The sequence below is a fragment of the Charadrius vociferus genome, unplaced genomic scaffold, assembly GCF_000708025.1.
Source record: "Charadrius vociferus isolate BGI_N301 unplaced genomic scaffold, ASM70802v2 scaffold390, whole genome shotgun sequence".
NCBI classification, from domain to species: Eukaryota; Metazoa; Chordata; class Aves; order Charadriiformes; family Charadriidae; genus Charadrius; species Charadrius vociferus.
This window is the reverse complement of record NW_009646433.1, coordinates 419,782-445,140: the sequence shown is the minus strand read 5'-3', so window position 1 is coordinate 445,140 and position 25,359 is coordinate 419,782. Positions and strand designations below refer to the sequence as shown.

At 43.8% G+C, this 25,359-nt stretch overlaps 1 protein-coding gene across 2 annotated transcripts in view; it reads right to left on the bottom strand.

Annotated features, from left to right (window-relative positions):
- The window catches only part of PCDH15 (protocadherin-related 15), a 371,643-nt gene that overhangs the window by 49,983 nt on the left and 296,301 nt on the right, over positions 1-25,359 (bottom strand). For both annotated transcript variants that reach the window (XM_009881484.1, XM_009881476.1), the window contains one exon: positions 18,579-18,706. In XM_009881484.1, the coding sequence (XP_009879786.1) occupies positions 18,579-18,706 (128 nt within the window). The remainder of the gene's footprint in view (positions 1-18,578; positions 18,707-25,359) is intronic.

Below are 25,359 nucleotides of genomic sequence, written 5' to 3'. Positions count from 1 at the left end.
TTTTTTATACAGCAGTATTGAGTGCCAGTCCTGCAATGCTGCCCAGTGGACCTGATGTACAGCCCCAGAGCAGGACACACAGCTGCTCTGGCATTCTCCCGTTGCTGAGCCGCTGCAGAATGAGGACGCAGTCCCGGCCTCCATTAGGCAGCCCCGGGAGCTACGTCCCTTCACCCACTTTGTGCCCGACAGCCCTGCGTAGCCCTGTTCTGGCCTCTCCAGACCTACTCCTTCACACAGATCATGCTCCCGTTCAAAAGGCAGTACCCATAATCAGATGGGAGCGTTTCTGAGAACCCTTACAGTGCTTTCACGTGCTCTGTCTAGGAAGGGGTGAGCGAGATGGTAGCCAATTACCGCCTGTACGTGTGCCCACTCATTAGACTTGGCCACTGCCTCAGCATCTGGGACACTTCAGCATCTATTAGCAGGGTTTTATCAAAATATTGGCACGACTTCTGAAGCCTGTGGCTTAAGCCAACATTGGAGAAAAAACAACCTTGACTTCAAAAAGGTGCAGGTCTTTTGTGTAAAATCTATACTTCGCCATGACTTAAAAACAAAAACAGTAATCACAGTCTAGACAGGGTTTATGGCAGAGTAAAGAGTTGTTTACCATGATATGCCACCGCCATCTGAAAAAGCATTATCTGTGCAAGGTCATTAAGCCTTCAATAAATGGCCATTAATCATCATTAATTGTTTCCTCACCATCAGCGAACAAGATCAAACTTTTACTAACTCCTCTTTTGTCTTTATTTTCTGATAGTTTTTAGGGAATACCAATGAGGAGCTACAACAAGCGAGTCTATGCAGCACAGTGATTGCACCGCGCACCACCAAGAGAGAGCCGCACCAGACAAATGATCCAGGTACTCAAAACTGTACGTGCTTTTCATACTATCCCAACTGCTACCAGACCAGATGGAACAGATATAACTATATGGCACTTAAGCGATAATATCTGGCCTGGTTTAGCTAGAGGTACCAAACACGTTTCACGCAGCACACCGATGCGCTGCAGAGCCTCCCGAAAGATGGGCTCCCACAGTGACACTGGCTGCCACTCGCCACAGAGACAGAACTGTTTAAAATGGTCCTTGCATCTTTTGTAAGTGTTTTGTTTTCCTCTAAATTGACAAAGCTTTATGTGGCTCAGCTACGAAAAGCATAAATATAAAACGTGTTAAAGTGCTTTTGTTCTCTAGTTCTATAACTTTTTTTAAGGCTTTTCAAATCAAGATTACTACCTTCTTGGGTGATCTCAAACCCCTTTATTAGCATTTTTAGGAAAGATGAGGAAGGTTAAAAGCTTTCAGAATTTTACTCCATTCTGTCAGTCAAAAAGGTAAAGACAGCGGTGAGCTTTTCCAGAGCACTCCCATTATCCAACTGGCACGGATAACTCCAGCCCCAGAACATCACGGAGCCAGCAGACAGGAGCTTGACAGGTGGATTTTCAGGACTAGGCTCATTTTTGGCTTTCCTTTTGACAAGTACTTGCTGAAGGAACAAATAAACGTGAAGGCATGCTATATGGCACAAGGAAGCAGCTGTATCTAAAAATCAGGGTGATACACAAGTGCTAACGGTCGTCAGTCTCTGAGAGCTAAACGTCAGTGCTCAGCACCGAGCTCAAGCCAGCCCATTTCAGAAGAGCATAAATGCCTAAATTGCACACCAGGTTAGTTTCATTCCTCCAGCAACTGCACCAACATCAGTGACCTTATCGGACACTTACTTCCACCACCGTTTCACGTGATGTATTCTCAAATTAGCGTGTTGTGGTGGGTTGACCTTGGCCAGCTGCCCTGGGCCAACCCAGCCGCTCCCTCACTGCCCACCTCAACAGGACAGGGGAGAAAACAAGACAAAAAAGCTCACGGGTTGAGATGAACTTGCTTATTGATCGCCGTCATAGGCAAAACAGACCCAGCTTGAGGAAAATTGATTTCATTTACTGCCATATAAAATAGATTTGGATGATGAGAAACAAAGACCAGAGTTAAAACACTACCTCAGCTGTGCCTGGCCATGGGGCTGTTGGAACCGTCTGTGCTCGGCCCAGGGCAGCATTGGCCTCTCCGCGTAGAGACCCCTCAGCCCCTGCCTGGGCACCGGCACCCCCTACACAGCTAAAAATCAAATATTTCACTTCAAGTACCTGTTCTGAACCAAACGCAAAGGAAATCTTAAAATTACAACTAAAAGATTCCACGTGATTACTATTACTACTAACATTACTCCTAGTAAAGAAACATTCAAAACCGCGTAACAGAAATAGAAGATCCTTGAAAAGATGCAAATTGTAGGTTACAGAGGCATTCAAAGGTGCTTTTTGGATCAATTTTGCCTGTGTATTCTAGGAGAGCTTTACATTCTCCATGTACTCAAAAAAAAGAGATGAGGAAGCCTCTGCCTGTAGTAACAGGGGATAACATTTGGTACAACCCATCCAGAAGACCACCTACACGCTGCTTGAGAGACAAGAAGGAAACCTCTTCGGAAATGATTTCACGGTGATGCAGAGCAGCTAACTTTTAAAAATAACCACTTCTTCGCCTCACACCTAACAAACCACCGTGTGCGCGCATCTAAGACCAGGCAAGTACAGGTTGTTCCACATCGCTCAGTTCAAAGCCATGAACAACACAGAGAAGATCAGTCTGGCAAAACCCACTAGCTTACCCACACTCAGCTTTGCATGTTGATGGAGCTGAAAAAAAAAAAAAAAAGGAAAAAAAGTAATTCCTGTAACCCCCCGCAGCATGTGTTTTGGCACACGAGGCACATAGGCACGATCTGATCTGGCTCCTTTGGGGACTTCAGCGTAGCGAGACAGGATTTACAGCGACTGCCCGGCTAACTGCCAAAGGCTCTCCGGAGGTGCCCTGCCAGACGAGCACTATGCCCTTTCAATAAAAAGCCAATTTCATTGTTAAAAGGGATTTATTAGAGTGGTTCAGCTGGGCCATAAGCCTATCATTTTTTTAATATTAGCAAGTTCTATCTCAATAGAAAGATACGACTTCTAATCGTAGTTTGTTTCAGTAACAACAGAAATCAATTTCACCTTCAGTATTTCACGCTTGCGTCTGTGCGCAACTAAGGACAAACAAAATTTGGATCCAAATTAGGGTATCGATATTGCAGGCACAGACATTAAATAAAGTCAGCCTTTCTGAACAAACGTCACACTAGTGTAGTTGCTTAGAAGCAATGCTATGGTAAGTCTTGCAGCTGAGTTTAACACGTGAAACTCCAGTGGAAGAGGCATTTTGAAATTTTAAGCATGCAGCCTCTGAAATCCTGCAGTTCAGATGCCCAAAGCTGGTAGACAGGCTACAAGTTAATTTTCAGAAGTTCTGAGAACTCAGTGGCACTCCAGAGAAACCGATGGCCTCAGCATCATTACAGTTCAGGCTATTTCCATCCCAGAAACCATCTACACACAGATGAGCAAAACCAGGTGCAAAACAGCCTGAGGAACTTGGAAAAATCATCAGATTCCAATTTCAAATGTTTTTAACTTTGTTGTTTCCATCTCTCCCCTTTCTGCCGCTATTTATACTTTGATCAAACCTAACGACGCTGAGTTAACGTTCAGCTTTGCAGGACCACCAGAGAGAGCTTGTGAGCTGCTGACGCTAACATACCAACTTCCTTAATACAGAGGAAGGATGTTTGCTATTCTTGTAATTTGTCCTGAAGGTAAATATTTTTGACACTTCATTAGGAAGAGATATACGACATCTCAAGAGTTGCGTTATGACTGTCAAAGAAGAGAAAGAGCTATACTTAATCTTCATATTACAGCAGTATATCTTCCTTTTGTTATGTGCAAGAAACACAGATGTCTCCTAAATTCTGCTATGATTGAGTACTGATAAATATGTATGATTTTAGGAATTACCAGGCCAAATTCAACCCTCCTGTAACCGAGCGTAAGCGTGCCCACACAAATGGGAGTTTCGTTGGCACCACCGTGCGCTGCCCCCAGCCCTCACCCATTCTCTCCCACGGAGGAAGAGGCGCAACTGTAGGGTTGTCCCTAACCCTGCTACAAAAGCGTATTCCACCAGCCAGGCATCCGCTGAAATACGCTGCTCCAAGCCCTAACACTGAGGGTATTCACCGCAAAATCATTAACAGATATTTTTTATAACTTTATTGGCAGCTATCTCTCTTGGAGCAAAAAGACCAATAAGCCGAGCGTTCTCGGTGACTACATCTCCTATTCACGGATTGCCAGCGCAACTCGCAGCAAGTCATTAGAAACGTTAAAATTCCTGGCACTGCAGAGGCAGCAAAGAGACGGACGCTGTCGGTGCCGGCTTCACTCTCAGATAAGCAATGTCTAATTCAGCCCAGCGCTGCGGCGGCAATGGGGTGAAGGATACAGCTGCTTTGTTGCCAACAAAAAGTGGTTTTAACACATCAGGTGCCTTAAAACAGAGCGGGAGCAGAAGGGTACTTTGTTTTGTTTGGTTTTTCAGCTTTAGGAGGACTGAGAGGGGGGAAAAAAGTGTAGCTCAAGTATGGAAATATATAGGACTCGCTAGAGCCGAGTCAAACTGCGCCTCTGGAAGCCAAGAGATGAAAATACATGAGCTGAAAACTGGGAGTCAGAGATCCCTTTAGTGGTGCCTCTGTAACAGTTACAAGTTTGTCCTAATATATATGTTTCTTCTGGTGTAACTAATTAATCCAAGACTTGGGTTGCGTTTGAGCACTTCATGCAGCAGCGGTCCGTAAAGGCCATCCAAACATCTCACAGGTAAGAATTTGGTGGAAAGGGGTCCGTAAAGGATGTAAGTTTGAGGTACAGACGCCAGGAGATGCAAAGCTACGGAATTCTGAGGCAGTCTGTGCCAAAACCAGGCTGATGACCCCGAGTTCAACAGCGCTAGAGACAGGTCAGTGTAAAAGAGCACAGCAGTGAAGAGATATGCGGGGGAAGGAAAAAAAAAAAAAAGAGGAAAACTGCAATAGTTACAACAAACTTACTGGCATGTCTGTGAATCACAAAGTAAAACCGCCTCTAAAACAGTACCGCGGCAGATGTGGCTTCTGAACTGAAAATATTCAACAATCTGTAAATTCCTACGGGCAAAGATGGTCTTGTTCTAAAAGCTTTTTTATGTACCAGCAACTGATTGGAAACAGTTGAACCTGCCATCTGCTTAGTGGCGCTAAGCTAGGAAGAAGAAAAAAAAACCCAACAGCCCAGTTCCATTCATTTTACATGCCCTGTTAGCATCCTCAGGCTCGTGATGGAGGGTGACCCTGCTAGGAAAACTGGAAAACATTTAAAATTAACAATTGTATTTAACTCTAAGCAGCTAATTTGAATTTAGCTCACGCTGAGGATGATAAAAACCGTAATCGTCTGATGATTATGCAATAGCTTCAGGAGCTACAGTTAATGAAGATTTTAATGCTCATCCCAAACAAGCCACCACCAAACATGTCAGCCCACGGGCGGTTTTGGTGGCAGTATCAGAGCGTTACTGCCACATGGCACTGCTTTTACAAGTCTCTCCGGGTGAGGGGATAAGTGCCCTACCATAACGCTGTGATTGTGCAGCCACGTAGTTGCGCCTCACGCTACAATATTCCCTGCCGAAACATGCAGACTTCAGAAATGTAAAATAATCGCCTTTCACGAGGGCTGCGTGGAGCCAACGATTAATCAATTTATGCTTTAAATGCACTGTTTATTAGGCATTGGTACTACAACAAAGATGAAAAGAGCGGACTCTTTTCTCTAAGCGGACTCTAAGGATATTGCCGATCGGTGCCCGGCCCACTGCGAGTAGCCCCAGCACTACAGAAACTTCTGAGAAATACAGGTAATCAGAAAAAAAAAAAAAAAATAAAGTAAATGAGATTTGTTCACTTTTTCCTCCACCGGTGCCAAAAACCCCAAGGTGTGGAAGCATGGATCAGTTTGGACAGGCTGTCTCATGGGAAAAACTGTTGAATAAGAGGCGATGCCAAACTTCTATTTTTTTTTTTTTTAAAAAAAAAAAAATAAAGTAAATGAGATTTGTTCACTTTTTCCTCCACCGGTGCCAAAAACCCCAAGGTGTGGAAGCATGGATCAGTTTGGACAGGCTGTCTCATGGGAAAAACTGTTGAATAAGAGGCGATGCCACACTTCTATTTTTTTTTTTTTAAAAAAAAAAAAATAAAGTAAATGAGATTTGTTCACTTTTTCCTCCACCGGTGCCAAAAACCCCAAGGTGTGGAAGCATGGATCAGTTTGGACAGGCTGTCTCATGGGAAAAACTGTTGAATAAGAGGCGATGCCACACTTCTATTTTTTTTTTTTTAAAGAAAAAAAAAGAGAGAGAGAGAAACATTGGGTTTACAGCATTTCCCTGCTGTGCCAATAGCAGTTAGTGCTCGATACTGTAGGTTTATGTGTGTGTGCTGGGAATTGATCCTCCATGGGATGAGAACAGCATTGCAAACACCCCAGGAATGCTCACCCCTTCCAGCCCCTGTAGGAGTACTTTACTCTGGAAGCCATGTGCAGGACTACCTGTCTTAAAAATGTTAGAAAATAACTTAGTAATTGAAATAATCTAATATTACATTTGAAAAAACATCCCAAAGGGTAGTAGAGCTTTTCTGAATGTGGCCAAAGGAAAACAGCAGCACTGGTTTTTATAGTAAAATGTTCAGCAAGCCAACGTATTATCTAGAGGTATGTTCTTTGAAAGAAATTACCTGTGTGCTTGGAATTACTGTAGTATTATTCTCAGCAGGGCAAGCAGCTTCCTGTCAGGGGCCAGATGTTACAGCAGATGCGCCTGTTTGAGGGTGGGCTGTTGGCACTGCAAATAGGCTTCAAAGTAGATTTTTACTTCTACCAAGTATGTTTTCTCCCTGCAGATTACTTTCTGTGATTCGTAAATCACATTTTAACTAATAAAAGATTGTGACTGGCAAAGCAGTTCCTTTTTACACCGAAGTTGTTCTCTTGTGTATGTGCAAAAGCAAAAGTAGAGAAAGGAACACTTTGTCTTTCACAGCAGAAAGCCGTCTCGAGGCGCCCAGAGTTGAATGTCACTCTGACAGAACTTGCCACTCTGAAGATTCACCTGTCATCCCAAGGAAAAAGGAAATACCAAAAGAAATCTAGAGGTTATAGGCATGAATAGAAAATAACGAGATTAACATGGATAAATGTGGCTGGGCAAAAAAATAATCCCGTAATAAACCATAACCAGGAATTCTATACGTTTATTTTATCAAGTGCTTTAGATCAGTACGCAACCACTAAGACAGATTGCTTTCAAGGGTTATGGTTAAGTAAAGAGTAGTTCCTGTTCTCCCATGTGTCATCAGGGTAGAAACCTGTAGCAAAAAATGGCTTTGTTTCATCTTGCTGTTCTGTATACTAAGATATCCAACCAGTAAATAAGGGATGAAGTTACATTCTGAAGCCTTTCAGAAAGGGGCGCAAAAGAAAATCTGATCAACCACATTGTAAGAATCGAGTTTCCTTCAGGCTGTAACTGCATTTCAGACTCCACTGGCTCCCACTGTCATCATCAAACCTCTCTGCTGGCTTCATAGCAGAGCCGTTTCTATCGGAGAGCGCTGGAATGGAAGGGCACAGGCTGGTCAGGAAGGACAGGCGGGGGGACGAGGAGGGGCTGTCCCCCTCTGTGTCGGTGACCGGCTGGAGTGCATGGAGCTCCACCTGGGGATGGATGAGGAGCTGACCAAGAGCTTATGGGTCAGGATTAAAGGGAACACAGGGGCAGGTGACATGACAGTGGGGGTCTGCTACAGGCCGCCTGCCCAGGAGCACATGGGGCCCTCTATAGACAGATAGGAGCAGCCTCACGTTCACAAGCCCTGGTCCCCATGGGGGACTTCAGCCACCCCAAAATCTGTTGGAGGGACAACACAGCAGGGCACAAGCAATCCAGGAGGCTCCTGGAACGCGTCGATGACAACTTCCTTCTCCAAGTGGCAGAGGAATCCAACAAGAAGAAGTGCTATGCTGGCCCTTGTTCTCACCAACAAGGAGGGGCTAGTGGGGAACGTCAAGCTCAAGGGCAGCCTTGGCTGCAGTAACCATGAGATGATGGAGTTCAAGATCCTTAAGGCAGTGAGGAGGGCGAACAGTAAGGTCTCTACCCTAGACTTCAGGAAAGTAGACTTTGGCCTCGAGGGATCTGCTTGGTAGAGTACTGTGGGATAAAGCCCTGGAGGGAAGAGAGGCCCAAGCAAGCTGGTTTGTATTCAAGGATCACCTCCTCCAAGCTCGGGAGCAATAAAGAAGGTGGCAGGCAAAAACGCCAGGAGACCTTTCTAGATGAACAAGGAGCTCCTGGACACCCTCAAACTCAAAAAGGAGGCCTACAGACGGTGGAAGTAAGGATGGATAGCCTGAGAGGAATATAGAGAAATTGTCTGAGTGGACAGGGACCAGGTTAGGCAAGCTGAAGCCCAGATGAAGTTAAATCTGGCCAGGGACACCAAGGGCACCTAGAAAAGGTACAGGTATATCAGTGATAAAAGGAAGACTAAGGAAGATGTGGGCCCTCTCTGGAAGGAAACAGGAGACCTGGTCACCCAGGACATGGAGAAGGCTGAGGTACTCAATGACTTTTTTTGCCTCAGTCTTTACCAGCAAGTGCTCTGGCCACACCACCCAAGTCGCAGAAGGCAAAGGCAGGGACTGGGAGAATGAAGAACTGCCCGCTGTAGGAGAAGACCAGGTTCGAGACCATCTAAGGAACCTGAAGGTGCAAAAGCCCATGGGCCCTGATGAGATACATCCGCGGTCCTCAGGGAACTGGCAGATGAAGTTGCCAAACCACTAGCCATCATATTTGAGACGTCGTGGCAGTCCTTTGAAGTTCCCACTGACTGGAAAAGGGGAAATGTAACCCCCATTTTCAAAAAGGAAAAAAAAGGAAGATCCAGGGAACTACAGGCCAGTCAGTCTCATCTCTGTGCCTGGCAAGATCATGGAGCAGATCCTCCTGGAAACTCTGCTAAGGCCCATGGAAAATAAGGAGGTGATTGGTGACAGCCGACATGGCTTCACTGAGGACAAATCATGCCTGACAAATTTGGTGGCCATCTAAGACGACATTACAGTGTTGGCATTTGACACTGTCCCACGTGACATTCTGGTCTCTAATAAATTGGAGAGATATGGATTTGATGGATGCACCACTCAGTGGATAAGGAATTGGCTGGATGTCTGCACTCAAAGAGTTGTGGTCAACGGCTTCATGTCCAAGTGGTGAGCAGTGATGAGTGGCGTTCCTCGGGGTCAGTACTGACACCGGTGCTGTTTAACATCTTTGTTGGTGACATGGACAGTGGGATCGAGTGTACCCTCAGCAAGTTTGCCAACGACACCAAGCTGTGTGGAGCAGTCAACACGCTGCAGGGGAAGGATACCATCCAGAGGGACCTGGACAGGCGGGCCTGTGCAAACCTCGAAGTTCAACAAGGCCAAGTGTAAGGCTGGGGCAATCCCAAGCACAAATCCAAGCTGGGCAGAGAATGGATTGAGAGCACCCCTGAGGAGAAGGACCTGGGGGTGTTGGTTGATGAGCAACTCAACGTGAGCCGGTGATGTGCACTCACAGCCCAGAAGGCCAACCATATCCTGGGCTGCATCAAAAGCAGCATGGCCAGCAGGGCGAGGGAGGTGACTCTGCCCCTCTACTCTGCTCTGCTGAGACCCCACCTGCAGTGCTGCATCCAGCTCTGGAGCCCCAGACATAAGAAGGACATGGGAGTTGTTGGACCAAGTCCAGAGAAGGGCCACAGCACCTTTCCTATGAGAGTTCGGGGTGTTCAGCCCAGAGAAGAGAAGGCCCCGGGGAGATCTCATAGCAGCTTTCCAGTCCCTAAAGGGGCCACAGGAGAGCTGGGGAGAGACTCTGTCAGGGAGTGGAGCGATAGGACGAGGGGGGACAGTTTTGAACTGAAAGACGGGAGATTTAGATGAGATATCAGGACGAAATTCTTCCCTGTGCAGGTGGTGATCCCCTGGGGCAGGTTGCCCCGAGAAGCTGTGGCTGCCCCATCCCTGGAGGTGTTCAAGGCCAGGTTGGACGGGGCTTGGAGCAACCTGGGCTGGGGGGAGGGGTCCCTGCCCAGGGCAGGGGGGTGGAATAAGGCAATCTTTAAGGTCCTTTCCAACCTAAACCATTCTGTTGTTCTTCCAGACACTTTGATTCACTGGTATTTATTTTGGCAAGCTTCCTTTTCTGCAAGCATTTTCAGTACAAAAAAATACCTTTATAAGCTGAGTAGTAATTTAGGAAAAAAACTCTCACTTTCTTACTAGAATTAGCACCTCTGATATTTCCTCATTTAAATGCACTTCAACAAACAAAACTAGAGAGATTAATACTGTGAAAGAAAATGTTTAAAAAGAAAAGGCTAATAACACACCGTTATGATGAAAAGTCAATTCCCGCTAGTAATTTCCCTAAAGATTGTCTTGATTTTGGTTTTGTTTTTATAGAGCAGATTGAAACTATCGTGTATGTGGCTAAAGGAAGGCTGGTTCTAATTCTGAGGGGAAAACCAGGAGTTACAGGAAAATACCAGTGGCAAAGCAAAATAACTAATCCTACTATAATGAAATGCAAAGCAATTCTCAAACCACAAAATTCATAAATTAGTAGTTATGAGTATTACATCTGCGTTTAATTAACATATTCATAACAAAAAAGCAGGAAAAGGCCTTTAATCATGAAAATGGGCTCTTACATACGTTGGAACTTGTGGGGAAAAAAAAGAGAATTGCAGAAAAGGGGAGAGAAAATAAAAGGTTATTATAACACCAATCCCCATCAGGACTGTCCAACACCTGAAACCTTTTTGTGAGCACCACCAGAACTGTAATTAAAGTGATTATGCAGATTGCTGCTCCAGCTGTCCCACCCCTGCAGGCCCAGCGCGAGGGCTGCAGAGTGAAAAGGGAACCCAAACAACCAGCACCCATGGTGTCCTGCAGCTCTCCTACCACCGCGGCTTCTGACTACCCTTTGGTCTCGCACCAAATCCTCAACTTGGACCCGAAAGATCTCCTCTGTGCGCTGTGCGGCTCTGACAGGCTGTGGGGGAAACGAGGAGGCTGAAGAAGACGCCTGCCTGAAAGTGCCTGGAGATTTGAGACTCGATAATCAGCCTCAGCTATCATTTCTAGAGAAACGGGATTTAACACAGCTCCACGTTTCCTGCGGAGCTATCGGCAATATAAACATGGTCTTTAAGATGCAAGGACTAAAGCCGCGGTTAAAAAGTGCCATTTTTTTTCTTAGAGACATTAGTACTTAACTGCTTTCAGGGGACGGTAACCTTAAAAAAATCATAGTCATATAGAATAATTCATATGGCACAACACTAACCAAATTAATTCTAATTAAAAGTGACTTTTGGATAATGATCCGTGGCATTCTTCTGAGTTAAATCTTCCTTTTTATCTCCTTATAGTAATCTTCCTGAAAATCTAGAGGAAGACAACGTATTACCCTGTTCTAAAAGGATTTTGTATTCAAGTGAATATATTTAAGAGAGCAATCGCCACTGCCACCCAAACTGCTGCACCTTATAGAGCTGGGAGAAGCGATCTATACTGTTTGCCTTAGTCACGTATGTAACTGTTTTGATGATGAGAGAAGTGTTTATCCAATATTTTATTGGCCTATTTGTCTATAAATTCAATTTGTGTGTAAGATTCTGTACTTAGTACTAGTTTTCTTCTCCCCCTGCATTTTTCGTGTGTGTTTGGCCCATGGCAGTTAGATTATTCCTTACCGCCAGTGCTACTCGCTCGGCTGTACGGCATAATTAGTGCCAAGACTGGGGTGCTTTACAGAATATTTTTCAAGGGGAGAAGAACTGGGAGGGTGAAATTTTGGTCAAGCCACAGAGTACAGAATGATTTAAGCAGCTGAAGTTAAACATACAAATGTTCAGCAGTATATTTGTGACAAATTCATCCAAACCCAATTTACAAAAACTGCTATATTAAAAATTAATAACTACAGCAAATCATTAAGTACTGTTTAAGGAGGAACTAACTGTGGTTGGTTGGTTGGATTTGGGTTTTTTTTTGTTTTTTTTTGTTTCTTAATTTAAAAGCTGTAGTTTTTGCATAGGGCCATAAAGCTTATTGTCATTTTTATACAAATCACACTCATCAAAAGCGAGCCATTCTTATGCGCCAATAACGCTGTAGAAAGACAGAGCGGTGGTTGAGAATAACTCACTAATTGCTAAAACAAGACAGAAGCAGAGAGCTGCCTCCAGTTTAAGGGAGCGTCAGCGACTCCCCGGGGCAGAGCCCCAGCAGAAACTGCCCCGCACACCCCTGCTCTCCCCGGGGAAAGCGCAGGAGCGCAGCTGGGAAGGGACCCGCCGGCACCTCGACACAGCCCTCGCCCTGGGCAGCCGCGGGAATAGGCCACCGCGGATCCCGGTGTGTGGTAGGGATCACGTGGCGGCGAGGGTCCGGGCACAAACACAGCTGCTAATCCCACCCTGCGATATAAGCGCCTCTCGGTACTAATGCCAATGCTGCCCCACCAGTTCAGGCTATTTTTCTTTTTGAACTACTGCAAAACTAGATACGTTTTAAAAAATTCAAGATATCGTTGACCTCTTGCGTAGTGTAACCCATATACCCTCTCAAATAAAGACACAGTGACTTCCAACCCAGACTATACAATAATTTTTTAACTCCCTTAGTATCTGCACTGGTAAACACCTATAGTTTAGTACTTTCTGGGGAACGTCTCTCAGCTCATCTTTTCTATTTCCTATTTGATGAAAAGGAAAAATTATATTAGCTTAAACTGCCGCTAAATGAAAACTGCTGGCAAGTGCCTGCCACTGTGATTATTATGCTTAACTAATTTAATTACAGCAATGGCAAATAAAAGCAGGCATACCCTGTAAATCACATCTAACTGCAGGAGCCATAGCAATATCTAAATACCCGCCATTCCGATTACTGCAATTAACCCACCCATCCATTGATCTTTTCCCATCATTACTCCACCAGTGGTGACTGGACGAAGCAAACCTGTTTGCATGGGCCTGCTCCAACCCCTCGGCAGACAACAGGAGCTGGGTTCAAGCAGCTCCACGGTGTCCATAAAGACCTGCCCACGTGTAAAGCCGTCCCAGAGCTTTGGCAGACCGACCTCTCGAGCGGTGCAACCATGCAGGTATGATCTCCCTTCCCATCCTCTGCTCAGCTCAGGAACATGTTGAAAGTGAAGATAGCGGAACATGTCAAAGAACTGTGTGGTGTCCGTTCAGACCCTCTGCTAAAGCCACAGATAGCTCTAACCTTGAGCTTTTAGGAGAAAGGAAAAGTTCCAAGATGAGTGTCTGTTTTCTGTCCTCATATTTTCCTCAAAAATGGATGCATGGATAAATGGTAACAGAAACCAAACCACCACCTGGCACTTGGACTTAAGATGAAATTCCAGACCCTGATATTCAGACGTAAAAGGCTGGAGTAGGTACCCAGATGCTGAGTTGTTACCTCAAGTATGATGTACTTAACCCCTCCTTTGCTTTCAATATAAATAAACTAGCAATGACCAGCTTCTTGCAATAATTCTGACCCTTATTTTGAACCAACAATATCTCCTTCTGCCACTCCAGAAAAAGGCGTTTCCTGCTAACGGACCCAGCACCGGTCTTTCCAAAATCAGGCCTTCCAGAAGCAGCATCCTCTGCCAGCACCCCCTTGTTGGGGAATTTTTACTGTACCCACTGAGGCAAATTAAACACACGATTGTGCTTAAAATATAAAAATATAATTAACTAATGTCATTTATTTTCTCTGAAAGTCTGCTAAAATATGGTTAACTAGTAAATTATGCTATAAAAGTTGTGTTATACAAAACTTTTTGCTGCTATACGAAGGCAACCAAATAGAGTGCCAAACGGCTGCCTGCCCGTAACGCATCCAACACTCAGGCAAGCAGGTCACCTCAAAAAAGGAGAACTTTGCCATATTTTATCACTTTCATATAACAAAAGAAATGTAGGTGCTTACAATGTGAATTATCTTCATTCGTGACTTAAATATCCCTTTCTGTGATTTATACCATCTTTATGGTACATAACAGTTACACAATTGACGAAAGAGTAATGAGAAATACATCAGCGTTAACCTGAGTTGCATTTCTATGATATAAAAGCACAAGATGGATCCTATCTCACCTCTGACCAAGTGCAGTTTCTTTCTTTCTTATTCTCTCTTCGCTGAACCGGGTTGTCCTCATTTCTCTTCTGATATACCCTGCTGTTTTACAGACTTCAGTTTATCTCTTCCCCTGTGCAATTTCTTCAGCATCTCACCTCCCTTACAGAACCCAACCTGGACAACCGCCTCTACGTATTGCGAGCACAGGGAACGCCCTGCTACAAAACAACGTTGAGACTCACACTGGCCCTGTGGGCGGGCGCAGGAACCGCCATCGGTCATTAGCAGCACAGATAGTCACATGAAGGGACATAAAAATAAGGGCCTTGAAGAGGGATGAGCAGGAGTTGGTATTAAACATAAGGCACACGGTGGCTGACAAAGAAAAGGTGGACTGGGAATTTTCAAACGACTGACGTGACTATCCAAATCATCCACTACTAATAGAAGCCTTCGACTTTCAGGTTTTCAAGCAAAATCTGTCACTTACAGATAAAAATCAAGAGAAAAAAACCCAAAGCAGCAAGGAGTTAATCAACAGAGTCCCTGCTGTACCTCTAGAATGCCTAATTTTGTTTAATACAAGGAAAACACTGGCTCAATTCAGTCCATTTTTTTTTCCAGTAACAACAATCTTACACTTTAATTTAAAATACACACTTTCTCCTTCCCTCAGGATAATGGAATGTACATAAGAAACCAATTTAAAAGTTAATGTCACCTCTACACATTTAGTATCTATTTATTGCTGGTATCTCCTTGGAGTAGAGAGGGAAAAAATGGCAAGTTTGGGTCCCAGAGCGCAGGAAATGTCGCATACGCTTCTGCAATGGTGACCGTATGGCATTGCTGTGACAAATAATGCGACGCTCATCATAATTAGAAAATGTTGGTTCACTATGAGAACCAATAACAATGATTTCAACCATCTACAATACGCAGTTTTACATCTTTCAGTCGTAAATTTTTTTTCTGATAGTCAATACCATGTTCAAGGGTCAAAGTTGTTGTCAGTGACAGGAAGAATGAGAAAATGCTGAGACTATCAGTTTCTTTTCAAAATTACCCAGCTGTCATGAAAAAATTTAGCAACCATTAATGAAAGCAGTAGATGACAGCAAATGCATGTAAAACTACTACTAAGGAGGGGGGTTCATTAGAATAAAAATGTGAAGAAGAATAATAATGAAATGTAAATTCTAATAATTTTATTACAATAAAAATTTGAATAATTTCTACAGTGCAAGCTATACGTGTACTTTATTAACGTTCTTAAAAACTTCAACTTGGAAAACTACTCATTTAATTCTACTCAGCTGAACTCTTCAAGAAAAGACATTAATTTGATTAATTCTTCTTAACACTAATTGGAATGGGTATCGTATTTAACTAACAGAGCAATTACTTTTTTTGATAAAGGACAGGAAATAAGCTAACTAGCACCAACTGCTGAAAATGCTTGGTGCTAGAACAATAAATTACAGCCTGGTTTTCTGCAACAGGCACTTCCTACCTGTTTCTAATTTTACTTTAACTAAGCACACAGTTACGGTTGATGCCATCCCATAGTAACAACTTCTGTCTCATAGCTTCTTCCATTTTGCCTGTCGGTAAAGTCAGGGAGAATTCTGGCATATGTTTTAACAGAAGGAGGTTAGACACATATAATTGCAATCTTTTTTGTGCCGTCCTTTTCTGTCCTCTGATCACCTTTCTTGAGCCAAATGTTTCTGAAGGGTAAAAGCAGATTCCCCTCTTCACCCACAAATATCCCTTACCTGTGTGCCTGCTCTTTTTCACACGCTTCTTATCCCCTCGACTGACGCACATTAATAATTAAGAAATCACGAATGCCTCTTCGAAAACCAGGTAGGTTTTCACAGTCTGTTCAAATTTTGTATGATCAGCTCAAAATGTAATTTTGCGTTTGTGTTCTATGTTTCATTTACTTTCACACACGTAACACTCCTTTATCTACATAACTTTCCTATTCACTATTCTTTATCTACTCCAATACCTTTGTGCAGTTCTGTATCTGTATCACTTCTAAAGTTCATGGATCTGACACCATTTTCTGTTTCCTGTTTTTGAGTATGCCACGGCTTCGTAGCCAGAAGCAATAACTGGCAAAATGTCTAGAAAAAGAGACATTAACAAAAATATTACCCCTACCTTCAAAACTCTGCTTCGTTCTGGTCTCAGGTCGCTCTAACAGCAACACTACCACAATGTCTTTAATTTGTGTGTCTAGAATTTCCTCTTCACTGAAGCAAGCAGACATCTGGTTGTATGTCACTATTTATTTTCTATAGAGCAGAAATCTGCTGTACCTTAAAGCTTCAATATAGAAGATAAAGGAAAACAAATTTGTAAAAGGAAATTTTGCAATCCGTTTGCTGAACGTATTACTTGCAACACACAATGCTGCTTTATTACTCACTTTGTAACGTCTTTATTCGCATGTAAGTCAATCTTCAAAGTAAACACAGGCATCGCACGCGCTCGATGACTTTGTTGGCTTCATTTACAAAGGCTGAAGTGAGTCTTCACAGTCGACAAAGTAGTAGTAAATAAACATGCCTTTTCAACAAGGTTCTGGGCCAATCGCTCTTTCCAGTTACCAATGCATATCTTTAATCTTCTCTCATCATAATTCCTCCCTCCGCCTTCCCTTTCACTCAGGGTTGCTACTTCTTTTAACCACTCAATGTTCTCCTAATAACACTACGAGAGAAGCTGCGCTGACTTTGATCAGCCAACTGTTCTTATCTGATCCGGTTCCCCAAATCACCCAGCAGGTCGGGCACACATCCTCCCATCCGGCAACGTTCCGTGCTGCCGGCTGAACCTTTTTTTTTGCCGGGGACACACCTGGGGCAAAGCATCTTTAAGGCGCCTTTGTGTTTTTGCAGTTGGACACTGGCAAGCTGAAGCTCAGCCTTAGCACCATCCCAGGGCAGCGTGTAGCACGGAATTCCTGCCCAGCCCCATTCAGCAGGTCCCTCCCCACCTGCCGTGGCCTCAAACACAATCTGCCTGCGGCGGAAGCTGGGGAGAACTGGCGTAGGGCAGATTTATATAATGTAATGTTCCCTTTCCAAGTTCTCCACAGTAAATTCCATGCTGTTCACTTGGACGGCTGTATGCCTTTCTAGAAAAGACCAATATGGATACTCTGGGGACAAAAAATTGCCTATGACAAGCACTGTATTAAAAAAAAAAAAACAATAAGAAAAAAACAATACTCTGGACTAGTCCGCAAAGTAAACAAATCTCATCTACAAAGGCTTCTATCCAATAGCCAATACTTAACTACATCCCAGTTTTCTGCCATTTCTGGGCTCACTTTGGGAAGGACTGCCACGAAACAAAAAAGCAATGGACAACTTTAATAAGCTCTGATATCCTCTATTTCATTCCCGGTGCTCTAAACACATCACGAGGTCAAAGTAAAACTCTTAGCAGGTCATATTTCTGTGCCCTTTCATGCATAAGCTCGAATCAGCAGCTTCAAAGCTATTCCACTAACACCTAAGGTGCAAAAAGCTGCAGGAGGCCTGCTGAGGTAACAAAATAAAGGAGAGGAAAGAAGCTGACCTGGAAAGTCCCGGCAACTCAAGCTGTCTCTAGCACAAAAGACTGCATCACAAAGCACATTATAGAAAACAAATTGCTTTTATTCTAAGCTATTTTTCTGTCCCACGCTCATTACATTCTATATATTATATTCTCTTAAACTTTCTCTTTTTTTTTTTTTTTTGTTGTTTAAAAAACCCCCAAACCTGCGGATAGTCAATTTTACTCACAAATTGTGTCACAGTGCACAGACCCAAAACTGCTTTGCTGACCTGAAACAGAAACTGTTTTTTCCTTTTTAAAGCATAAACATGTTGCTGCCAAGGAAGTAGTCAGAAGAATTTAAGGTAAAAACGAACGTTGAGTGTAAAAGAATCCTCTAAATATTAACACGTCTAAAATGATAGCTACAAATCTTCAAATGAAAAGTGAGCACATAAATTGAACAGAAATAAAACCCACAAAAACTCTTCTAAACTCAAAATCAACCTTGCGTCGTAACTGCTGGAATACTGGGCTGACGCACGACCACCATACGCTCACAAATGGAAAGCATCACACTCATATTCATACTCAAACACTGATTTCATAAGAAGAATCACCCATCCTGTGCTCATTATACTCAATTATAAAAAGAAATAACATGGAAATGACTGCCAGCGTCTGAGGAGCTCAGGCAGTTTTAGGAGAAACGCATTTTGTAAACTCCTGTGAAATATCAAACCAGCCAGTAAATATTTTGCTACTGCAAGTGGACGTTATTTAAAATAAATTTCATTCTTACCTTAACTTTAAGCACAGAAGAAAACATTTTGGCATCTTCAGACACTCCTCCGATGTACATTTTTTTGGTGAAGACAGGCACGTGGTCATTTTCATCCTTCACTTCAATAAATACCTTGGCTGTATTACCTAAAAGAGGGAACGAGATATACACATAGAACATTTGGCAATGTTTAACACCTTTAACTTTAACACCTACTGGAGTTCAAACATTTACAGCCAAAACAGATCACGTAAAATAAGCGCATGGATAATACTGTAAAAAATAAACACATCAGAAATTACAGCACGTTTGATATGAAAAGTATGAGCTTGAAGGAAGTAAAGAGATTTCGCGTATTCTTTTTCTGTACTCTGCCTTTATTGTTTCTGCATTTGCCATTTTTTCTGAATGAACCTTGAGCTGAAATTCGTACCTTTATAGAAGATGATTCCCATTGTCTGTACACCTGCACTTTGCTGTCTGAATTTGCCTATAAGCAAAAAGCTGCCGTGGCTTTCTTTAGGAAGCAAGATATTTGGGGAAAACATAAGACAAGCCCTGTAACTAATTTTTCAAATAGCCAGAAAAGTACAAGTAAGAACACTGTACTTCAGTAACACGGATTTTGATCACGTTAAATTCTCAGCGGTGTTACAAAGAGGCAATGAACAGGTGAGGTACACTCCCAGCTACGTTGCAAAGAGTATGTATTGGTACACTCCCAGCTACGTTGCAAAGAGCAGCTTGCTTTATGTATTTTAATTATTAATAACTCCCACGCAAACGCCTAATGGGCGATTCTGCCCATTCTGTCTCTGTACACTCCCAAACGTTGATACCGGCAGAAACGGCCCCTGGATGAACAGCACGACACTTTACATTGCGGGTCAATGCAGCGCCTTCTGTCCCTGCCTGAGCCATAAAGCACACACGCCCGAGAGGTTTCACCGTGCCTGTGCTGAGCAGCCTCAATGCCGAAGGAATTTACTGCGCGAACTGAGCGCGTGCCTAAGGCTGCCTTCATCCCAAACCCGGCCTGGCCCACGGCAACTCAAGGAGTACGATTGTATAGCTGTTAATTTGTGTTTTATTAAACGGTTACCGATCCACCCCATTGAACAATAAACATCTCTCTCCTTCTGCAAGCAAAAACCATCTAGCAAAAACGACGGACCTGGCGCAAAAAAAGATGCAACTGCGCAGTAATCTATACCAACATCTGTTTGTCTCTTTCAGAACTGTATAATCCAGACCGATTGCTGGAAATGATGATATCCAGTTCATTAAAACCACATTTTCAAATGATAAATTGCCTCATTTCAGAGTTGCTTTTCCCAACTTGTTTCAGCGCCAGGGTGATTTAGACGTTGCACAGGTGCCCTGCTGATCTGAGCTAGCTTCAAAACGCACTCTCATTCAGAAAGAGCTCAGTAGCTGTATCTTTAGGGGACCAAAAAATTAAACCCCAGACTAGTTCTTAAAAGTCACCAAAGGTATTCTATCTGATGGTCCAACTGATGGGAAACAGATGAGGACTTCCTAAACGTAACTGAAATCTGAGAAAAATATTGAATAAAAAATACATAAATAAGCATTAGTACGGAGAGAAGAAAAAAAGAGAAATGAAGGAAAAAAGAGAAATGAAGGAAAAAAGAGAAATGAAGGAAAAAAGAGAAATGAAGGAAAAAAGAGAAATGAAGGAAAAAAGAGAAATGAAGGAAAAAAGAGAAATGAAGGAAAAAAGAGAAATGAAGGAAAAAAGAGAAATGAAGGAAAAAAGAGAAATGAAGGAAAAAAGAAAAATGAAAGAAAAAAGAAAAATGAAAGAAAAAAAGAGAAATGAAAGAAAAAAAGGGAATTGTGTTTCCTCAGAGGAATAATCAATTATTCACCTTCCACACTGATCTGTGCAGATATGTTAAACAACTCATAGGGGCTGTTAGTTGATGGGAAAATGACTTCATGACAAGCTTCCTTTTTATGGCCGTCAAAAAAAAAAAAAGCCATAATCCAACATCCGAATGGGTGTAATGTGGACATGATGGTCTATTCGTAATCATCTCTAGTTTGCTTATGTTCCTTTTAAAAGAACATTTCTTACCTTGGCTACGTTATTTATTTACAGCCAAGAAAAATTTCAGTCAAAGAGGTATTGTGAGGTCCTACGACTAATCAAACCTCTCTCTTGTTAAAGGGGCTCCTTAACGTTTCTGGCTGCACTGCTGAGCTACAGGCAGAAACTGCGCCCTGTCGAGAAAGAATGAGATTCCCAGAGAGGCTTTTTCACTGCAGCTACACCCGTGAGGGAAGAAGGCAATCGAAGCAGGATTCCAGGCAAGGTGTGCAAGTGGCCTTGCCCTGCTGAGCTAATAAACAGGTCTATCGATGGCTGGCACCCGTTAACTGCTGCAGGGAAGATGCTAATTGTATCACGTTCAGTGCTGGTGGGACCAGGCATTTGCTAAACCGCACTAGCTCTAACGCAAACGAAACATCTTTCGCACAGCGCTCGCTATCTTCTTTTCAAGCCAGTTTTGGGGAGGTGGCTTAGCCCCGCGCAAAGTTTGCTTTGCAATTTGCTCAAAGACATTCGGTTTAATTCGCTGGTAGTTCTCCAAGCTGCCAAAATGCCGATTCGTTTAGCGATGGTTGAATGCTTTGAAAATGAGAAATGAAAGTTATTGCATTGAGCACAAAGCAAATTAAATTTCCCACATATACACAGACTAACATTAGCATCGTTAACAGTAAACAAAACATATACCTTCATTTTATCTTACTGCCTGATTTTTATAGGCAGCTTATATTTCATTCATTCTGGCAGACGGAGGGGAAGGCGGCACCTGCGAACTCCTCACTACTGCGTGCTTTTTATCCCATTCCAACCTAGAGCTGGCCACCGTGAGTGACTCCCAGCCCGTTACAGCGCTCGCCTTATTCTCACACGGGCTAAACCTAGAAGAAGCGCATGTCCAAATCCCCCATCAGAAATCGTGCCGTGCGTGTGAAGGTCGTGGCAGACCCTTCGCCACGGGGACGCGTGCCCAGCCGCTCTGCTCGACGCGGGTACACCCTGTGCACGGGGCCCTGGGGCGCAGAGACACGGGCTGTGCTGCTCCTGCGCCACCACCCCGGCACCTCCAGCCACCCAACCTGAGCCTGTTCTTCAAGAGTCTGGTTTAGACTCCAGCATTAGACTCTTTTTTTGGTACCTGAAGGGAGGCAACAGCATCCACTGTATAACATGCGCTGTTAGTTACTAATATTCTTGCAGGTAGGACAGCCAACACCAATATTTACATTCACCTTCCAGAGGGGAAATTCTGTATCCCCATGTATATAAAACCTTACTCTTTTGGTATTCTAGATCTGGAATCCAACTCCAGTCACATCCTTTTTCATGGATTCCAGGAGCTGGAACCGGAATTTACTCTTCCGTGGTACTTCTTGTGAAACCTCGTGCAATAAAAGCCTAATTCTTACCACTGTGCCTTGAGCTACCTAAATAGCTGGCAAGGTGGAAGAAGAAAGCATCTTTCCCTGGACAAAGCAGCACAGGTGGCCAAAGAAAGCATCTTGCCCTGGACAAAAGGAAAGCACAAGGTGGCCCAAAAGAGCAGAGAAGAAAGTTGTCCGAGTGCTACAACTGCCTTCCTTCAGCTGTAAGGGAAGTGCTTCTCCGCACACGAGGTATGCAGATAAGATTTGATATGCAAACGGCTGCTTTAGTTTTACTGCACATTTTTATTGCTAAGACACATTTGTTTTCTGGATTTTTCAACACCAATTAGTTCAAGAGTGGTGAAGGTCCGGCCAGCCACCCAGACAACGCACCACAAAGGAAGTTTCTGCACCACAACCCCACGTGTCCCATTCACCTCTGCTCTTTCAGACCGCCCTGAGATGAGCTGCAGAGCACAGAGTATACAGAACTGCAGCTGCTTGTAGGTCATCTTCGGTGCTTATAAGAACCAAACACGCTGCCTGCACTGCTCCAGGTAAATAATCACTCCCAAGAGTAGAAGACGAGGCATTCGGATCTTTCAGCTTCTGCGATTCGCTTAAGGAGAGTAAAAACATCCTGAAAGCTGCTGTAAAGGAAACCCAAGGAACCTCTGAAAGACTAATAGCTCATGAATGACTAACATAGAAAAAAAGCAAACCCCAAACCTCCAGGAAGCTGGTGGGAACCAGTGTGTACCAGCATTTCCAGAAGTTCTTCCAAACACGCTTATTGAAAACCCTTTTCCAGTATCACTGCTTACTGAAGCAGCGCTAATAATGTGCCTGATTAGTGTGAGGCTATAATTTTTTCTTGCCAGACTGCAGAAATTAAGTTGAACTAAAGCAATGCTTTCTGAACACTGGGACAGCGTCAACTACGCTTTGAGCGTTACGAGATCTGTTTTACATTATGCTTTCACCAATGACACCGCACTTGTCTTCTATAACATGCCAAACCAGCCGTTGATACAGCTGCTCTTCATACATCGGTCAATTTAACATAGAAAAGCTGCATCTAGGTTAAGCGGCGACTGTTCTGCAGTATGTAACGGCAGATCCTTCTCTTTTAAAAGTTCATTTTAATTAAACTGGGAATGAGAATTATCACCCGATAGGCTTCAATAGCACTTTGCTTGACTATCATCTTACAAGTCTGTCGAGCAGACTTTGTGCTTTGGCAGGTAAAATAAACCGAACTGCAGCTGCACTCAATCTCGCCGTACTAAATTTGGCAGAACCAAATAGGAATCAGCATCGAATATTTTTCAATGGCATTTTGATCTAAATCAGTATGTGCCCATAAAGCCTGAAGAAGCTCATATGCCACAGCTGATGGAGAACAGCGCAAAAGAAGCTTCGACGAGACATAAACAGCAACATATTTGAAACAGCAACGTATCTGGAACAGCACTGATCCAAGGTCTGATTTAAATAAATATAAAACATCTTTTTCTATCGAATAATTAATTGAAAGGGAGCTCACATTTTATGCAGTCTCTCTAAAATACATTGCTTTGTGGCCCAGGGAAATTTGAAGTTCGTCCCAGTGGCTTTCGGGGGAACTGCCCCAGAGCTGTGTGGCAGAGGAGGGAGATTCGCAGCTCTTCGGGCTCTGCGGCATATTCTGTCCATCTGTCACGTCTCCTGGATTCAGGGCCCGGCCCGGCAGCCAACTTATTAAACACCAACAGCACGAACTTTTGCAACATGTTGGAAACTAAAAATGTAAGGCTACTTGAGAAGTCAGTAACACAGAGATGCAGAATTCGTTTTCATATTTAACTTAGTAAAACTATCATTCCCGATTGGTACGGAGCAGTTGCAGAATTTTGGTTGCAAAAGTAGTTTTATCCCTTTTCGCTTTATGATTCCCAAAGGTTTATTTTGTGATTAGAAAACTGTAACCATTACAGGAGAGACAGTACTGTTCTCGTTTTGCTCTCCAACACCCACAGCAAAGCCCTGCCACAGAGCTGGCATTAAAGCCGCAATGTGACATGAGAAATGACCCTCCTCGGGGCAGTGACTCTGCGTATGTCCAGGGAATCGGTATGCACCACTTATCACAGAATCACAGAATGGTTTGGGTTGGAAGGGACCTTGAAGATCATCTAGTTCCAACCCCCCTGCCCTGGGCAGGGACACCTCCCACCAGCCCAGGTTGCTCCAAGCCCCGTCCAACCTGGCCTTGAACACCTCCAGGGATGGGGCAGCCACAGCTTCTCGGGGCAACCTGCCCCAGGGGCTCACTGCCCTTTTTGATTTCTCTTAAAAGACAGCAAAACCACCACATGGCTGTGTCATTATTCTTCTAGGAATGGGAGATAGGTGCTTGTTGCTCTTCCTTCCCCTACACTTTAATTAGAGCCAATCAAGTCAGCAAGAGTGCAAGCAAAATGAAAAACAATGACGCAGAAGAGGTGACAGCGGGACAACGAACAATGCCAGAAGTTTTGTAATGAAGATGCGGGTGATGAGATCAGGGATGTGGCGGAGAGTTCCACTGCATTTATAACTCCATGACACAAGAAACGCCCCCCTTTTCACTCCTGCCATGACTTACTCGGGAAGGAGAGGCGTCTCACAGACAGTCTTCGAGACAATCAAAGCAAGACAAAATCTACAGCAGAGCAACCTGCAGTCAAAGATACTCCCTCTGGCCTCCCTCTCACAACTGATTGAGCAAGGAGCTGTTAACGCAGGTAACTTCTAATGAAGACAAACCTTTCACGCAGCACCGTGCCAGCCGGTAACACCTTTGCCTCTAAGGTTTAATTTTTAAACTATCTGTTTAAACTATCCATGTCCCTTTGCAGAGAGGCACCGGAACAGCCCGGAGGCTACCTTGCTGAGCAGCCACAGAGGATGGGTGAAGCTATGCCGGGACGGCAACCATTAGTCAAGATAAGAGAGCAAATGACAACTGCTTGTCGGCAGCAGTTCAGTGAGCGAGCGTGCGGTGGCAGGCTGAAAGGGTCATACGTACGGAGTTGAGGAATGAAAAGATACGCTCTTCTCAGAGGCTGGAAACAGCAAACGCTGCAAAACATGAGACAATCTTCCATGTGCGTACTCAGAGGAATTCGAAGGCCCCTTTTGTCTGTGGTGTTCAAAAGCAAACGTATTCTGGCTCTCTTGTAAACATAGCCTTCTCTCCAGATCACAGCGGGAAGTCCGGGTGTCTGCCACCAGGGTTCATGCTTCATCCGCCTGCCACAGGCGCACAGATGACCGCTAATGCTTTGATTGTTAAAACTGGGACTATGTGTACTTTGGTGGTAAAACCCTCTCTTTG